This window comes from Aptenodytes patagonicus, chromosome 1, assembly GCF_965638725.1.
Source record: "Aptenodytes patagonicus chromosome 1, bAptPat1.pri.cur, whole genome shotgun sequence".
In the NCBI taxonomy this organism is placed as follows: domain Eukaryota; kingdom Metazoa; phylum Chordata; class Aves; order Sphenisciformes; family Spheniscidae; genus Aptenodytes; species Aptenodytes patagonicus.
The window spans coordinates 121,596,450-121,612,359 of NC_134949.1; the positions used below are offsets into that span (position 1 = coordinate 121,596,450).

The 15,910-nt window shown below is 36.7% G+C and overlaps 1 protein-coding gene across 3 annotated transcripts in view; it reads right to left on the minus strand.

Annotated features, from left to right (window-relative positions):
• SCAF4 (SR-related CTD associated factor 4) overlaps nucleotides 1-15,910 on the minus strand; it is a 46,325-nt gene that overhangs the window by 29,473 nt on the left and 942 nt on the right. For all 3 annotated transcript variants that reach the window (XM_076352885.1, XM_076352893.1, XM_076352877.1), the window contains exons 2-5: nucleotides 6,069-6,152; nucleotides 5,410-5,454; nucleotides 4,356-4,517; nucleotides 1,901-2,036 (exon numbers count right to left, since the gene is read on the minus strand). In XM_076352885.1, coding sequence (XP_076209000.1) covers nucleotides 1,901-2,036; nucleotides 4,356-4,517; nucleotides 5,410-5,454; nucleotides 6,069-6,152 — 427 coding nt within the window. The remainder of the gene's footprint in view (nucleotides 1-1,900; nucleotides 2,037-4,355; nucleotides 4,518-5,409; nucleotides 5,455-6,068; nucleotides 6,153-15,910) is intronic.

Consider the following 15,910-nt stretch of genomic DNA (forward strand, 5'->3'; position numbering starts at 1 on the left):
CATGCCACTTTTGTACAGGCACAAGCCAAACCTGCATCTGATAGATAAATCCTCCTACCATAAAAATAATTTTTACTAATTCTTCCAGGAAAAGACTCCCATTTCCACTGAGCTTTACTAAAACTGAGATCACATTTTAAGACATGCTATTAGCTTTGTCCATACATGCAGCTTTCCCATTCTCTTTGCTTTAGATTACAATGGGTTTTTTTAATAAACATTTTGCCAGTACAAAGTAAATTAGCAGCAATCCCATCAATTCTTACATGCTGTGAGCAAGTAACTATTCTTTAGCAAATATGTTTTAATGGACTACTATAAAACTATACAAGGAGAGACAGTCAAAAAAACCCCCCACAGATAGAAATATTTTTTAGTTTGAGATACTAAGCAAATGTTTGCCTCACAATACCAACTTCTTTACAGCCATTCATCTGTTTGCAGTTTAAATAACTAGTGTTGACATGCAGCAAGCAGAGACAAATGTGTTGAATAATATTTTCCCAGAAGTCAGATGCTACATAAAAATACTGCAAAAAGATACGTGATTGTTTTTAAATATACATTAACTCCCAAATTATTTCCTATATATATTCAGAAGGATATTTGCTTGCTCAAGAGAGAAAATTTGCATTTCTCTCTCTCTTTTTTTGGCTAAACAGACTTTGTAGCATTATGAGCTAAACAGATTCTATTTCACATAATGCATTAATATATTTATTATTATTCATTAGCATATTTATTTCAGGGCCAAATTATCCCCTCTGCTGCATCTGAATAATCTCACTGAAATCAGTAATGCTGTACATGAAAATCTATGCAGAAGGCACCCAACCTGTTAGCTACTAGTGATGAGACAAAGATGGAAATAGTGCCGTGCCCTTGTCGTATCAGAATGAAATTGTATAGCCACCAGTCTGCACTCAAGCTCAGATACTCAGACATTCCCTCCCCCTGCCCTGCCATGTCTATAAAACATGTCAATGGGATATGCTTTCCTAAACACCGCTGGAGACAAATTCACTTATGCTAGTGTGCATCACTATTTTGTTGTCTGTCACCACACCTCACTCGCTCCGTTACATTTTTTGCCAGTCCTACTCCAACATGCATGAGTGCAATAAATAAGGAGGTTACCAATGCTAAGTCTGAAACATAGAGTGCAAATTCAAAAAGAAGGCCCTCCGGAGAAAGAGAGAATTGTGGTATGCATAGTCTCATCCACAATCCAGTAACCTCACTACCAGCTTTTTATGTGGCATCAAATAGGTCAGTGAAAATACTGTGGGCAGGCTGTCATTACTTTACTCTTTAGGTCAGTGGTTTTCCACCAGTATCCCGTGTAAAAGCCTACTGCCCGGCATAAATTTACTGTTCAAGAATTTGGATTTGAAACACCAGTTAAAATGTTTCGGGGCTGCATACTGAAAGAGACTGACAGCTGTTGCTTTCAGATACTAAGTTGATTCAAAGAAAGATGAAGCTCTTAACATGTAAGATCACGCTTTACTTATCCAGATTCTCACATTTAAAAAATGACATCAGAATTATAAAATTGAGAAACAACAGAAAAATATTTCAGACCAAAAGAAAAAAAACTAAAGATTTTTTTAAGAGGGGACACTGAAGTATCTGTAAGTAAAGTGTGCACATATGTATGTACATATGCATACACGATATAAATTCCAGCTATTTTCCAAGTGTTCACATTCTGATAATTTCTGAAGTACAGTATCAGCATTTATTTACAATGAGTTCAGCTGTTCCACATAATTGTGACAACAAAGTTGAGTTTATTAATATGCTACTGTTGAAACTAATAGTAGGCGCTTTAATGTGAAAGCAAACAAGCTATTATCATTTGCCCTTTTAAAAGAAGAAGTTATAATGTCATACATACCTTCATTATTAGTAGCATTTTCTGTCATTGGTGCAGTGGCACTAGTTCCTGCTGCCATATCCAGAAGAGGTTGAATTATTTCAATTTTAAATACTCCATTTTTCTGCCAAAGGTTCAGGACACGGACTATTTTACTCTGTTGAAACAAAAGCAAGCATCACCACTAAAAACAGCTTTCCTAGTTCACAAATTCCAAATTCATCTTCTGTACATTGAGACAGAAGGTTTGAACAGTATAGGAGTTCAACATAATCAAGGCATACCTATTTAACAACCCCTATATTGTCACATAGGTCAGCAAGACCTTTTACGTGGCAAAGATAAAAACTGCCAACTTATTTTACCATCTGCTTTAATAAAAAGCAACTTGTGCCATTTTTCTAAAACTATTCTGGCCAGTCAGAAAATCCAGGTTTGGTATACAATAGAGGAAGTCACATCAGCCCCACCATTTCTTCACAGATGGTCATAAAGGGGTGAAACAAACAACAAATGCGACGAGACAGAGAAAATGAAAGATAAGCTGAAAAACTCTAATGGAGAGGGGCAATTAGACCATAAAACGCTAGAACAAAGCTTTAAAGTTACATAGAAGATTGTTTGCTTTAATTTTTTTTTTACTAACCCAACTAATTCTATGTTGACACCAGAAAACCCATCTCCGTCATTATTCAAAAGATCAGGAATGTAAGTGGAAAACATTCTAACTGATCACTGCAGAAAGATTAAATTAGAACCTCTGATTGTCAGCTGTTATTTTAAGCTCGTTTCTTTTTTTAACATTACAAACAATGAAGCTTTCAGGAACAAGCTGGAAATTAGTCTTTCCTTCTTTTGCCCAGTATTAAACAATAATATCTAACTAGATGTGCTGCTTCAGTTGGAACATACAAGCAGGTAAAAGTCAGAATACATGTTATATTGACATACCTGTCCTTTTTGTATACTTAGTCATCTGATCTGCACACATATACATTTTAAGTACTTCTTATTTCTACTGTAACTGCTAAGAATGAAGCAATTCTGTTCCTTCTTGTTTCAACAATAAAATGCCTTACTGTGACTCAGTTATATACACCCATGCAAACCCACCTATACTTTCATAAGCTAAGCGATTAAAGAATTTCACAAAATGTTTTCTACAATAATATCAATTAGAGAGAAACCTGAAATGGCTATTGTTAAATAAGATTTTGGTCTGAAAAACAGTTAGCTTTAAAACAGCAGCATTTTTTGGCTTTGGGTATTCTATCTCTCCAAAAGACTTGAAAATAATATGAAGGCCAGAAAATGAATAAATTCAATACCCTTGTTTTCAGTCACATATTAATCTTACAGAAAGGCTGTTAAAAAAAAAAAAAAGTAGTATCATTCTCTTTGGATATCATCCATAGTTGTTGTGTATGTGCAGATCAGGTTTTTTGTTTAGGTACTGGAAATTCATTAAAGCAAGCATATTATAAGTAGTATTATTCCCCTACTGGAAACTTAATTATTTTCGCAGTGAGAGATCAGGTAGTTCCATAAAGGAAATGGATAGTCTAATTCATTTAGATGAACAAAATGGTAACCACAAAAGACAGAAAGAAGAAGGGACTGCTCTATTTCACCAGGGTATTAACCCAGAAGCTCCAGAATATCAGATTCAAGGCCTAAAGGTCTAAATGTTCCACATTAGAAAACTACAGAGCATCAAAGCCTTTCAAAAGCTTAGTTAGAAAGTTAGGGAAAAAGTCAGTTACAAAAAGAGCACTTTGCTCTTACAGTACTACAATTAAGAAAAAGAGCAAGTAGGCAATGTTCTGGAAACCAATTGGCAACTTCTAAAGCACACTTATTTTGGGAGTCTTTTGAAATTGTTCTGACAGAGGGTATAAAAGCCATCTTCTGTTGGTAGCAACCTGGACCATCATGAATTCAGGATACTTTCTGAGCCTCTGTTCTAACAGCAAGTACAGCAAAACTAAGAAAACCGAGGCCTTAAACCAGTCCTGACAATGAACAGCAGCAAGAAAATTCTCAAGTATGGGATTTGTAAAGACTGAAGAAATCAACACGATGATTTTCTTAGAAAATATTTGGAAGCAGAACTTTCACTGCCTGCAACACTGGAGCGTCTCCTATAACACTTTCTTTTTGTGGGAGACACCACCTTCCATAGTAAGTTTTCCTGAAGGAGCCTCAAGAAGAAAAGTTTTGGCATAGTCACACACACTGTTGAAGTGTCTGCGTAGGCAAAACAAAACTGATGAAGTTAGGCAAAATAAATATTTTAACTAGAACTTTCATTTAACTATCACCTTTGATAATCTTTCTGGGCATGTTTTACTATTTCATATAACAACATTCATTACCATGGACATAGAGAATCACCAAGTTAACTTTCACGTAAGTGGAAACACCAAGATTGCACTGTTATCAATTCACAACAACACTTGAGAAATTATAGTTGTACCTTGTCTTCAGATGGACAGAGATACAAATACTGGAATGTGGCAGTAATATTTTTAGAGAATCTTGGCCCAAAAACATCTTTGTCCGTTCCAAACTGATGACGAGACTGACGAACAATAGAGTCAATAACGTACAATCCAGGGACTTTATATTCAGGTTTGCACTGAAAACATAAAAATATTTTCCATTATGCAGTGATACTATGCATTCACCTTAGATCCTTACACAAAATCTATACTTAGTATACTAGGGTAGAAAAAAAAAAAGTTAAATTCTTTTATGTAGAATTCTCTTAGTGCTTTACTTTTGTTTTGTTTATAGAAATGGAAAAGAAAGGAGAAAAACATGCTTTCACATTTGGGACAGAGTAAATATACCTGGATAGCTTGAAGCAGCCTTTATCTTCTCAATCACTGCTTTTAAAGAACCTTTAGCTTGACAACATGTAACCACAACGACAGGTCTACTACATTACAGTACAGACTGTCACAACTCTGCTTTCAAGCTACCTCACACTCAATGCACTGAACTACTTCCACCAAGACTATTCTCCAGAATTTAATGCAAAGTCCTTCTCCTTGGAGGTCTCTGAAGGACTTTGAATGAAAAAAGAGTATTTTCCTGTTCACTCAGAGGAACTTACTCTAGGCAGCATGACAGTTTGGTTTTAGTGAGTATTACATTCTAGCCTGTTGTTCTACATGCCTAGGCAAGCATGGAAACTATTTTCTGAAAATATTTATTATCTTAGCCAGTGAAAATTAATTTGAAGTTCAGTACCTCCAGTTTCCTCCCCAGTTGCTGGATAGAGGAGGAAGGGGGAATTTCACAATATTTTTTTTTTCTCCCCTTCTTAATGTACTACGGAAAACTAAAATGAGGAGAAGATACAGACAAAGAGATACCAAAAATGTATAAAATCCTAACAAAACAGAATTTCCTCCCTCAATACCTGAATAACAGAAGCCTTTTTGATTATTTAGTAGCATTATTAATAATATTTAGTAACAGATGCAGACAATATCTTTACCAGTAGATTATTTTTTACTTTTTACCTTTTTGATAAATTTCTCTACGATCTGGACAACATGCTTGTAGAGCTGGAAAATAAACACATAAATTAATTTATCATCTACTCAACAGTGGCGCATCATTTTAGAAGTATTTCAACTCTTTGCTTACTACCATTTAGGAAAGACTACAAAATATTGTAGTCACATTCTAAAAAGAAGTATGTTATCAAGCTAAGTCTATCAAGCACAGAGAAAAAGATTTCATGGGGGGAACACACAGAAACAAGCCATCCTTTCTGTCAGAAGTGAGTCAGTGTGTACACAAAAGACATACTGCTTCTAGAGTATTAGTGAGAGCTTTCTGGATTTACTTTCTAAGCAAGTCCGCTATGTTTTAATATGCTAAGGTGCAGTTGCATCCTGCAACATTTAAAATTTTATTACATAGAAATCACAACACCCTAGTGGGTATAGCATTAAAAAGCAACGATTCAAAAAAATCAAGCTGGCATTATGCTACTAGTCTAAAACCAAGAGATGATATTCACCACCCACTTGTTTCTAGGTAACATTCTTAATGCGAACTAGAATAAAACATCTATGAAGCTAAGACTGGGAAATCCAGAGTTGCATTTACTTATAAGTAAAATAATAAAACGTTGCTACTGTTACAGTTTCATATTTGTTCTATTATACTTTACCTTAATAGCTTTAATGGCAGCTTTTGTGATGAGAATCATTTTTGCTCGGGAAATAGGAGGTTTCATCTCCATCAGTGAAAAGAGCTAAACAGAGAAAACAAATATTAAAGATGTATTCTGAAGTTTAAGCAGTTAACCAAAAAGACAACATTTCAAACTACTGATTGATTACTGACATTCCACACTGTATCGCTACAACGCTGGCTGGCCCTTGAAACAAAGAGACTAACAGGAAGATCTTTCTAGGCAATGTTCAAAGCTGTCTTCCTTGTGAACTAACCCATACTCACTGATCTACCAGATTTTGATAAGGCTGCTGTCAAAGTTCCATTTGTGTCGAAAAATTAGTATCTGCTAACTTATGGTACAGACACTGCTAACTTACGGTATGGGAACTTGCTATTTTACAAAAACAATATAAAACAGAAATAACTGCAGCTTGATTTATATTAGCCTGAGTATCTACTTACCAAAGAGAAATATTAGGATGGCCCTACAGATAACTAGACTGACATAATCCTATAGTCTTAAAATAATGTGCATGAAAGTATGACAACTTTCATCCATCAAGGCAATCAAATCAATACTAAGTTGTCAAATTATCCTGCTATATACAGGCATTGCAAGTGTCTTTAATGGAGATGTTTACCATTTTGTTTGCTATGACCACACCATATTATTATTAAAATTAACTGCACCAACTGTTTTGGCGAATCCTCTGCTCTATTCTCCATACTAATGTCACCCAGTGGAAAAGTTAATTCCTCAAGGACAAAGTTTTCAGAAGTTACTAGTCTTTACAGATGACAGTTTGAGGCATTCTGTGAACCCGACTTAGAGAATAATTCTGATCTCGTTTCTATAAACATAGCCCAGGCACACTATTTCAAAGAGTTTTAATCATATCAGAAGTTAAGAAGAGTGCTATTCTGTTAAGACCATTAAGCACAAAAAGGGATTCTGCGGTGCTAGATTTAAATACTCTTTTTTTTTTTCCGAAGTCTGAATTCACAGAAAGCATATTCTATATTCAAAACATGTAGGATACAGGTAGGACATTCAGCTCTTCAAATCTGAAAGTGTGACTCTACGCAAAAAAACCCCAAACTTCATTTTCACAAATAGCATCACCATGACTTACATCTCATGTGTGAGGAAATTTATTACAAAACACTTTCAAAAAGCCTTCAACCTAGGCATTCAGAAAAGACACCGCTCTGTCTTCCAGTATTCACCGTAACTCTGAAAACAAGTATTAGCTTCACATTTCAGAAAGGGAGAGAAACTAAAACTTGCACACAGAACTGTCAGAGCTGATGAAACATCTGTGAAGGGCTGAACACAGAAAGCTGAGGGAAGAGGGATACATTTTCCGCAGGACCCCAGCACCACCTGAACAGCATGACATTCTTCCTGTACTTTGCTTCCTGTGGAGCATTTTAAGAGAGTAGGGAAATAAGGGATTTGGGGAGGTTTGTTTTTAAATAACAGTCCTACAGCCTGGCACTCATAAGCATGCATGCACATACACCAGTAAGACACCAAAATCCAGTGCACATTTCACCCCCTTCCAGACCACTCTGCCTACTCTGGATCGACAGTGAATTCTATATATTCCATAAGCTGCTGTTGTAATTTCACATCGTAAAACAACCAGTTGCAAAAACTACACCGTATGCTACACTATGTTTTTATGGCGTACTGGGCACACTTCTGTTCTACTAGTCATTAGACCTGAAAGCATAATCCACATTGGCTTGTCAGGACCATTCGCTCTTCTCCAATCTTCCTTCCCATCTTCCAAGCAGAAAGAGAAGCCAGGACATCCCGGTACTATTTTTTAATTCCTCCTTCTATATCACAGCTCATGGTTAGGTGCTCTGCTTCGTTAAATATTATTTTCTATCCTTCCCATAACCTTAACTTCCTATTTAAGCTGTGGTTTACTAAAGGTAGGATCATTACATTGTCATGATTTGTCCAGTACAAAAAACCATGGAGATCTTCAACATTTCCTACACACACATAATCATTTTTACCTTGAAATATTACCCACAAATCATAGAAAAAATGGTTTTGCATTACATAATTTGATTTTGCTCTTCACAATAAAGAAAACATAGCCCTTGAATACTAGCCAAAAACGTAATCAATTATTTGCCACAAAGCAAAATAGAAGAATAAAAGTACCTTCAGTTGACAGTGTAATGGAAAGTAAGATGTCATTTAAAATTTTATCTCTTATTTTTCTGTTAATTCAAAGTTCCAAGATACTTGTGAAGTGACCAACTTAAACAGATTTATCCATTGTCTCAGTTAAGGAAAAAAACAATGCAGAAGATAAAAAAATTTGGCCAAGTATTTACAGGCAAGTAAAGTGATAACAAGACTTTCAGCAATACAAAATGAAAGCCTTACACCAATAAAATACAAAGACTAGGCAAGAAGGTATTTACTTTCTTAATTCAATTCCTATTCCAGGAGATATGAAAGAAGAAAAATTGTCCCTCAAGACAGTGGTAGCCAGATACCTTTTCCAACACCGACATCAAGTCAAGACCATGACTTTCCATTACTAATCTCCATAAAAGGTAAGTTCTAGTGGCAGAATGTTTGATTTTCAAGGCCATTCAAGCAGTAAGACATACTTCAGCTAACATCCCTGCTTGCTGAGAAATCACAGTATGGACAAATAAAAACTGTCAGATAAAAGACAGAAGGAGAGAGGTGTCTGTGAGTTGACTTGTTTTTTTAATATAGTTCTTTAGAATAAGTGCAAATACACTTGATGAACAAAGTCAGTGCTATTATTAAAACTCAGGAAAATCTGTTTTAAGAGGTAATGAAAGACAAAAATTTCCAAAACCCAACACCCACAAACAAACCACCAGAAGGCTTGAAAAATGAGATGGAGGAGGAAAAAAGGAGCCAACATTAAGACAGGCACTCCATATCCTTTCCTTTACACGCCAAGAAGCAACTGGTCCTCCAGAAAAAGAAGCCAGTCCCATATAACGAACAAAGAAACCAGTGTGAAAGCAGCACTTCAGCGTTCGTATTTCAGGAACACAACCTGAGAGAACCAGGAAACTGGGAGATCTCATAGCAGGACAGAAGATGACAATAAACACGTGGCAGCAAAAAACCTAAGTGTCTTAAAAGGTATCCCAACAATGACCTTGCAACCAGTGGCAGGGGGTGGGGGAGAGGGAAAAAGAAAAACCCCAAGGAGGAAGAAACTGCCAAAGGGCAGGAAAAGGGAAATCAGCTAGATGCACTGAAGTAGCCAGGGAGGATGCAATAAAGAATATGGTAGCTTGGAGAAGTCATTAATTAAAGAACACGAGAGGCTGAAACTTAGGCTAATAAGGCAGGAATAAACAAGAGCTTTGGAGGAACAGGATTGAGCAGATCACTGTAAATTGTTCCTTTGCTGTTACAGCTGGGCAGCAGCAACAAAAACATACTAAAAGCAATGAGGTCAGTACACACGGATAGTTCCAGCTCAGGATGAACTACAGCTGAAATATGCATCAAATTGAGATGCAAATATTTTTATATATAAATACAGATGCACACATACATATATATACACACAGATATGTATATGCATATATATGTGTGTGTGTGTATATATATATATGTATTCTGCCCTCTCTTCACACACACCCCCATCACTATCTCTTGGAATAGCGCATCAAAACTTTGTTGCCTTTTTAATTTTCGTAAGATTTTAGAATACCAAATGACTGTTTTAAAGCTGATTTTTATTTAATTTTCAGTATCATAGTTACACGTGTCAAAACCATGTTTTAAAGACGGGTAAATCTAACAACCTTACTAGTTCCTCATGGATTTTCACTGTTAGAAGGGGAAACTGTTCAGTAACACACCTATGTACTTTACATTTGCATATGTTCAATTAGACTTGCATCTTCTTTCATACTCATTTCCCAAACCAATATATGAAAAAAGCCCCTATTTTCAGAGGACCGTCCCTCCAATAATACATCTAATTCCTCAAAGGGCACCATGATCAGCTCAAGAAACAACCTAGACACAAAAACTTAACACTTTATTTAAAATATAAAAGAAACGTGATAGATGTAACAAAGGCAATGATAATTTGCAGCTTGAGAGTGTTTCCAATGTACTGCCTCACAACAGGAGCCTGTCCCTGGAATGCTCTACCCTGTAAAGCTTGACCTGCTAGAAATGAATTGCTGCTGTTACCGACCGTAACTGGATGTTTGGAGAAAAAAAACAGCTCCTAGTTGTTTCCTACCTTCCCTCCCCATATAGTGACACCACTGGCTAAAGAAAAAAGCAGTTTAGCTCTGCCTTTATTTCTACTGCCCACTGCCCCCAATCCATTCATTTGGCAACGAAAACCACCCAGGGTATCCCATTCACTGGGATGGGGGGGGGTACCATAGGGTGAGAGACAGCAGGGGAAAAGAGGTGAAGTGAAACTTTATTTTTACATAAGAACTAATTAATCCAAGGACTATTCAAGAATTGTATCTTTATTCAGTTTGATAATTTCAGTAGTTTAAGAATTGTCTCCTGCTGTCTGCGTGAATTCTTCACACACAAGGAAAAACTACTGTAGAAAAAACTAGTAGAAAGGCTTAGCCACAAAATGTTATCAAAATCATTAAGGCAAAGGTCATAAGAAAAACTTTCCTATTTCAGTTATAATAGTCTCACCTGTTGAAAGTAGTATGAAAAAACCACACTTTTGTTTTACACAAGCTCTAGCTTAGGATACAATTTCAATCTAAGAATTTCCAAACATTTCTAGAACCTCCCTCCCTGTATTTGGAAGTTTGTGCACTGTAGCTGCACGTTTTTAAAAGCACCATGTTTTTTAAAGGAATCATTTCGCTGTTGCTCTGCATCAACTGGATAGAAGCAGCACAGATAGAAGTGTGATCTACAGAAAGAAACACAGTGTTTAGTGATTAGTGGAATATTGAGTGCTCAGGTCATTTTTACAATACTCTCGTTCAATCTTCCTTTCTCCAATTTTCAGAGCAGTCTAACACACCCTCAACAATTTCATCAAGTCTTATGTGTCCAAGAACATTTCTGTAAGCAGACTCCATACACACATATGACACAGTCAGTACTCTACATTCACTCATTATTTTTTTGAAGGTATTTTATTTATGCATTTAGAAACCACCCGATACAGCCAAACTACAAGTCACTTATAGACATACAATTGTACTTATTTGTTCATGTGCCCACAGAAAAAAAAGGATGATGGAAGACGTGACTAACAAGCACAGATACCATACTTACTATTTTGTTAACAAAACACCATTACTATTAATGCATGATCAGATCTTTAAAAGGTCAGATGTTTTAAAAAATACACACGGGTCCAAAGAAAATCTGTTAGCCACATACATTTTCCTTCCTCTATAAAACTCATTGCTTCCTTTCCTCTTCAGGTCCCCATTCTTCCTTGAGCTACTAAGAAAAGGAGAAAGATAATGATGTCTACTAAACTTCTGTTGCTAAGCTGTGTCTCGGAGGATCAATGCAAGTTTTAAATTCTTGACCATCAGCTGTGAAGCATACCAAGCATTAGGTGCTGCTGAAGGTAAGAGACCACCATAAAATTCATGGCTGTCAGGCTACATTCTTTGGAAAATACTGAGATTTAAACTTGACCAGATATGAACCCCGGGCAATGAAGCCAAATAGTAAGCATCAACTAAGCTATTTCTGTGGCCTAGAAAGACCATTCACAAATTCTGAACCACTGGGCAGAAACATCTTTACAAAAGACACTCGCATGAAAATGACATCATAAAAGTAAACCGAATAGAATTTTGTTTTCTACACAAATGTTTTTGAAATTTATCTGCTTCTTTGGATCAGTGCGATGCTCGTTAAGTCCAGCATGTCTCCTGGAAAGCTGTTCATCTCATTTCTTCTCTTATCAAGAATCTCTACTAGAATGCCACAGCTTTCAATATTCCTGCAAACAGTTCAGACCAGAAGCAATAGACACAGCTCTTTCAGGATCACAGCGATGATGACCCTTCAATTACCGTGACACAGTCATAAAAGCAATAAAGCAACTTCCATCCCGAAAGAGCTGCACACTACTTCTGCAATAATTTCAGTCCAGGTCTCACAGTTTAAAAAAGGCACTAAATTCACTCTAAAACTCCAGTATAACTCTCCTATCTTTCTCTCCCTCTACCCCATCCAAACAGCATTTGAACTGCTGCTTAAGAACTCTCCCAAGACATGTGGGAGGCAGCACTGACTTAAAAAAAAACACCTATTGCACCTACTGGAATACGGGAATCATTTCAGGCAGTTACAACAGGTAGCAGCTTTCACCGTTTTCTTAAAGAGACAAAGGGTGCCAAAACGCACAAAAGACTACGTTAATCTTTCCTGCAACCACAGATATTGGTAGTTGTGTCCTTGCTGCTTTGCCATACAACAGAGGGAATCTAACTGGGGTTCATGAGTTCCAGTAGCTGCTGAAGAACCACTGTGAAGGATATCCTGCTAACCTCTATTTATAGGACCTGGGGAGGGGAGGGGAAGGACAGGGAGCAACACATTGTAATAGAACATGCAAAATGAAGTCTTACCAATAGCATAAGATAGCTGTACTAGCTCAAAAATACAACTGTCCAGTTCACTGAATATGGATAAATAGTAAAGAAGAACGCTGCAGCTCTAACTTTAAAGAAACAGCCCACAAAATATCTATCCTGTTTGTGATCTAGGCACGCTTAAGTGGGATATCAATTGTTTTGGTGGTACAGATTAACTGTTACCAACCTGAGACACACGATTAATACAAATATAAGATTACCAAATAGGAAACTTGACTTTATTCTACTTCCAGCAGCAAGACTGTGAAGAAATCTCTATTTCTAACTTTTATAACCAGTGAACTATCCCTCAAGTTTTTCAGATTAAAGAAAAGGAAACACATATCCCCTAAATTAAAACATGACAAGGATTAAAACCTTTATAAACCATGATGGATGTGTGGTTTTGGTTGGTTTTTTGGTTTTGTGTTTTTAGAAAAATGTTGTTTTCTTAAAAACATAACAGTTTTGCATCATTATCAAGTTACCTTTTGTGACTTACTTACACTGTACTATTAATTTAACACAACATATACACCTAACAGTACATGAATTCTAACTCATTCTTCCAGGATACAGTTTGAACTAATTTTCTCAGGGAAAATATACTATACTACATAACTGTCAAATCCCACCTATTCAGTTGGTAGTATCTGCTCAGAGTACAACTGGATAAAAATAAAGCAGCAAATGTGTTTGGTCAATACAAAAAATGTGCTTGCTCCTGTAGAAAAATGAGAATTTCTAAGAGGCACATCTACTGGTAAACTTGCATTCAAAATATAGGTACAAAGAACAGGACTAAGAGAATGGGCAACACAATCAAACACGATCAAATTACACAACCTGTCTAAGTCACCACCCATTGCCAGAGCCAAACTAATTGACTCTTAAGTGTTCTTTCCTAGCTTGCCACAATTGCTAAGTGCAACGTGCTAGTTCAAACCTCCATATTTAAGTTTTACCTCACAATTCAGATGGGCAGTTAAGATCACATACTTACCACAATTAGCTGACAGGCAGAAACTTGTTACTTCACTGCAACATAATCATACATACCGTCAGAAGCCTATAACCCAAAGGGCAGAAACTGAACTTCCGAGTAGAATTGGAACCTAAGTCAGCCAAAACTACTAATGGTTTCTACTGGACTGGGTGAACAGCTTCAGCCAAAACAAAACGGTTCAAATTGCATAAATAAAAGTGTTGCTGGTGCTTTTCTCTTCCTCCCTTAAGCTCTTTTGTCTGAGAAGAGGATACCAGCCTAATAGCTTAGAGGATGCCTGATTTGAACTTGGACCTCCCACCATTCAAGAAATTGCTGTAATTGCCAAACCCACCCCAAAAAAATCCCAAATGATCATATCACCTGAAGCAGTAAGTGGCATCTCCTTCTTCATGTAGACTGGCAAAGAGCTGACAGCTGCTACCTCCACAGAAGAAGAGACAGTAAAGCTGGAAGCGCATCACCTCTAGCATACATGGGAAGTCCAGCACAAAACTCATGGCTGCTGCAGTTAAAAGTTGCCATTATAAAACTGCAATTCTCTGTCTACAATGGTATTGTACAGCCAGCAAGTCCAGGAATTCTTGACCTACAGGGTATTCTGTAGATACCCCGATCTTCACTGTTGATGCTACTCCACTCTCAATAAAATAATTAAGTATTCAGTGAACAGAAACTGGTACCTCTCTAGTCCTTACAACGTCTATGCATTATAAGACAGTCTTACAGACAAAATGAGTTCTCACACACTCACTGTGCTATTCCCACCATTCTGTGAATAACGTTGATACCTTTTGTAAAACAGCTCTTTCACTTTCTCCGCTTTCACTGAGAAAGCCCAGAAATGGAACAATATCTGACTGTAAATCTTGCCCTCCTCAAAAAAGTTTCAGATGTTTCACACTTTATTTTAGTATGTATTGTTTTGCACGCACAACTTCAGGAAACGCATGCTGGAAAGTTAAGAGAACAGTTTAAGAACTGGACTTTATGTTCTTAGCTAGTGTCATACACATGCCTTCTGAGAACAGGACAGTAATTACACAAACCCTGAATTTATTAACATGCTAGCTTTACGCATAAGTAGTCCTACAGAACTAGTCATACGTACAAATGATTGCAGAAGGGATTTTAGCAAGTATAGTCTTCTTCCCTGTAACTGATGTTCAGATGAAATCCAGTGTTTTACTACCTTTCAGCAGCCAGACATCAGAATTTCACTCAATATTTCTGACTGTATCAAACAAAAGCATCACGCTTTTACTACATCTGAGAGGAAGATGTATGAAATAAAACATGCCCATTTCTAAAACGGAGATTAGTCACAGAATACCAAGAAACACTGCTTTCACTCTAAAGTCACGCAGACTTTCACCACCAGATCAGCAAAAGTGGGTTTTATTGTTTGAGAAACACTAAGCACTGTCTGTACAATTAAGTTTTATCAGGTAGCAACATGTTGAAATGAATGAAGTGAAAGCAATCATCTGCTAGAACTTCTGTTTATATTTAGGTAGGTAAGAATATTTCTGTTCTCTGTTTACACCAAAATTGAAAATGCCGCATGCGTGCCATTCTATTTTAACGCATTTGGGAAGGTTGCTTTGTACCCTTCCATACCACTGGTTCAAAACAGCACAATACACCCATAACACAGGCAAATAAATAAAAAGAAAACCGTTAACAGGAGGTACATGCTATCTACTTTTCACTTTGTACTTCTATAATTTCGTTAAGAATGAGTAGATTTTCAGGTGTGTGTGTGTGTGTATGACAAGCAGTTGCAGAGTGAACTTTACACAGCATGACTTCATCACATGAGAGTAGTCTGCCATTTTTCCTGTTTCTGTTCAGCAAACATGCACAGCAACCTAACCTTCAAAATATATGAAACATTCTGGAATAGGTTCTGGCTTAGCTTTAACTGATTATCTGCAACGAGAATATGCATGTTCTATAGTCCATACAGGACCTGCAAAAGTCAAATCATCAAATTGAGGCGCGAGCGTCATCTAACTTAAGAATCGTTTGAAGTCATGTGTCAGAAACTTTATAAAGCAGAGGCTATTTTGTTATATATTATGCAAAAAACAATCACGGTCCATTTTGTTTCCAATTCCGACTGGCTGACTAAGGAATCAAAAAAAATCACCAGAAGACAGTGACCTTCTGTGTACCACGAAAGAAGACTGAACGCCTTACGCTTT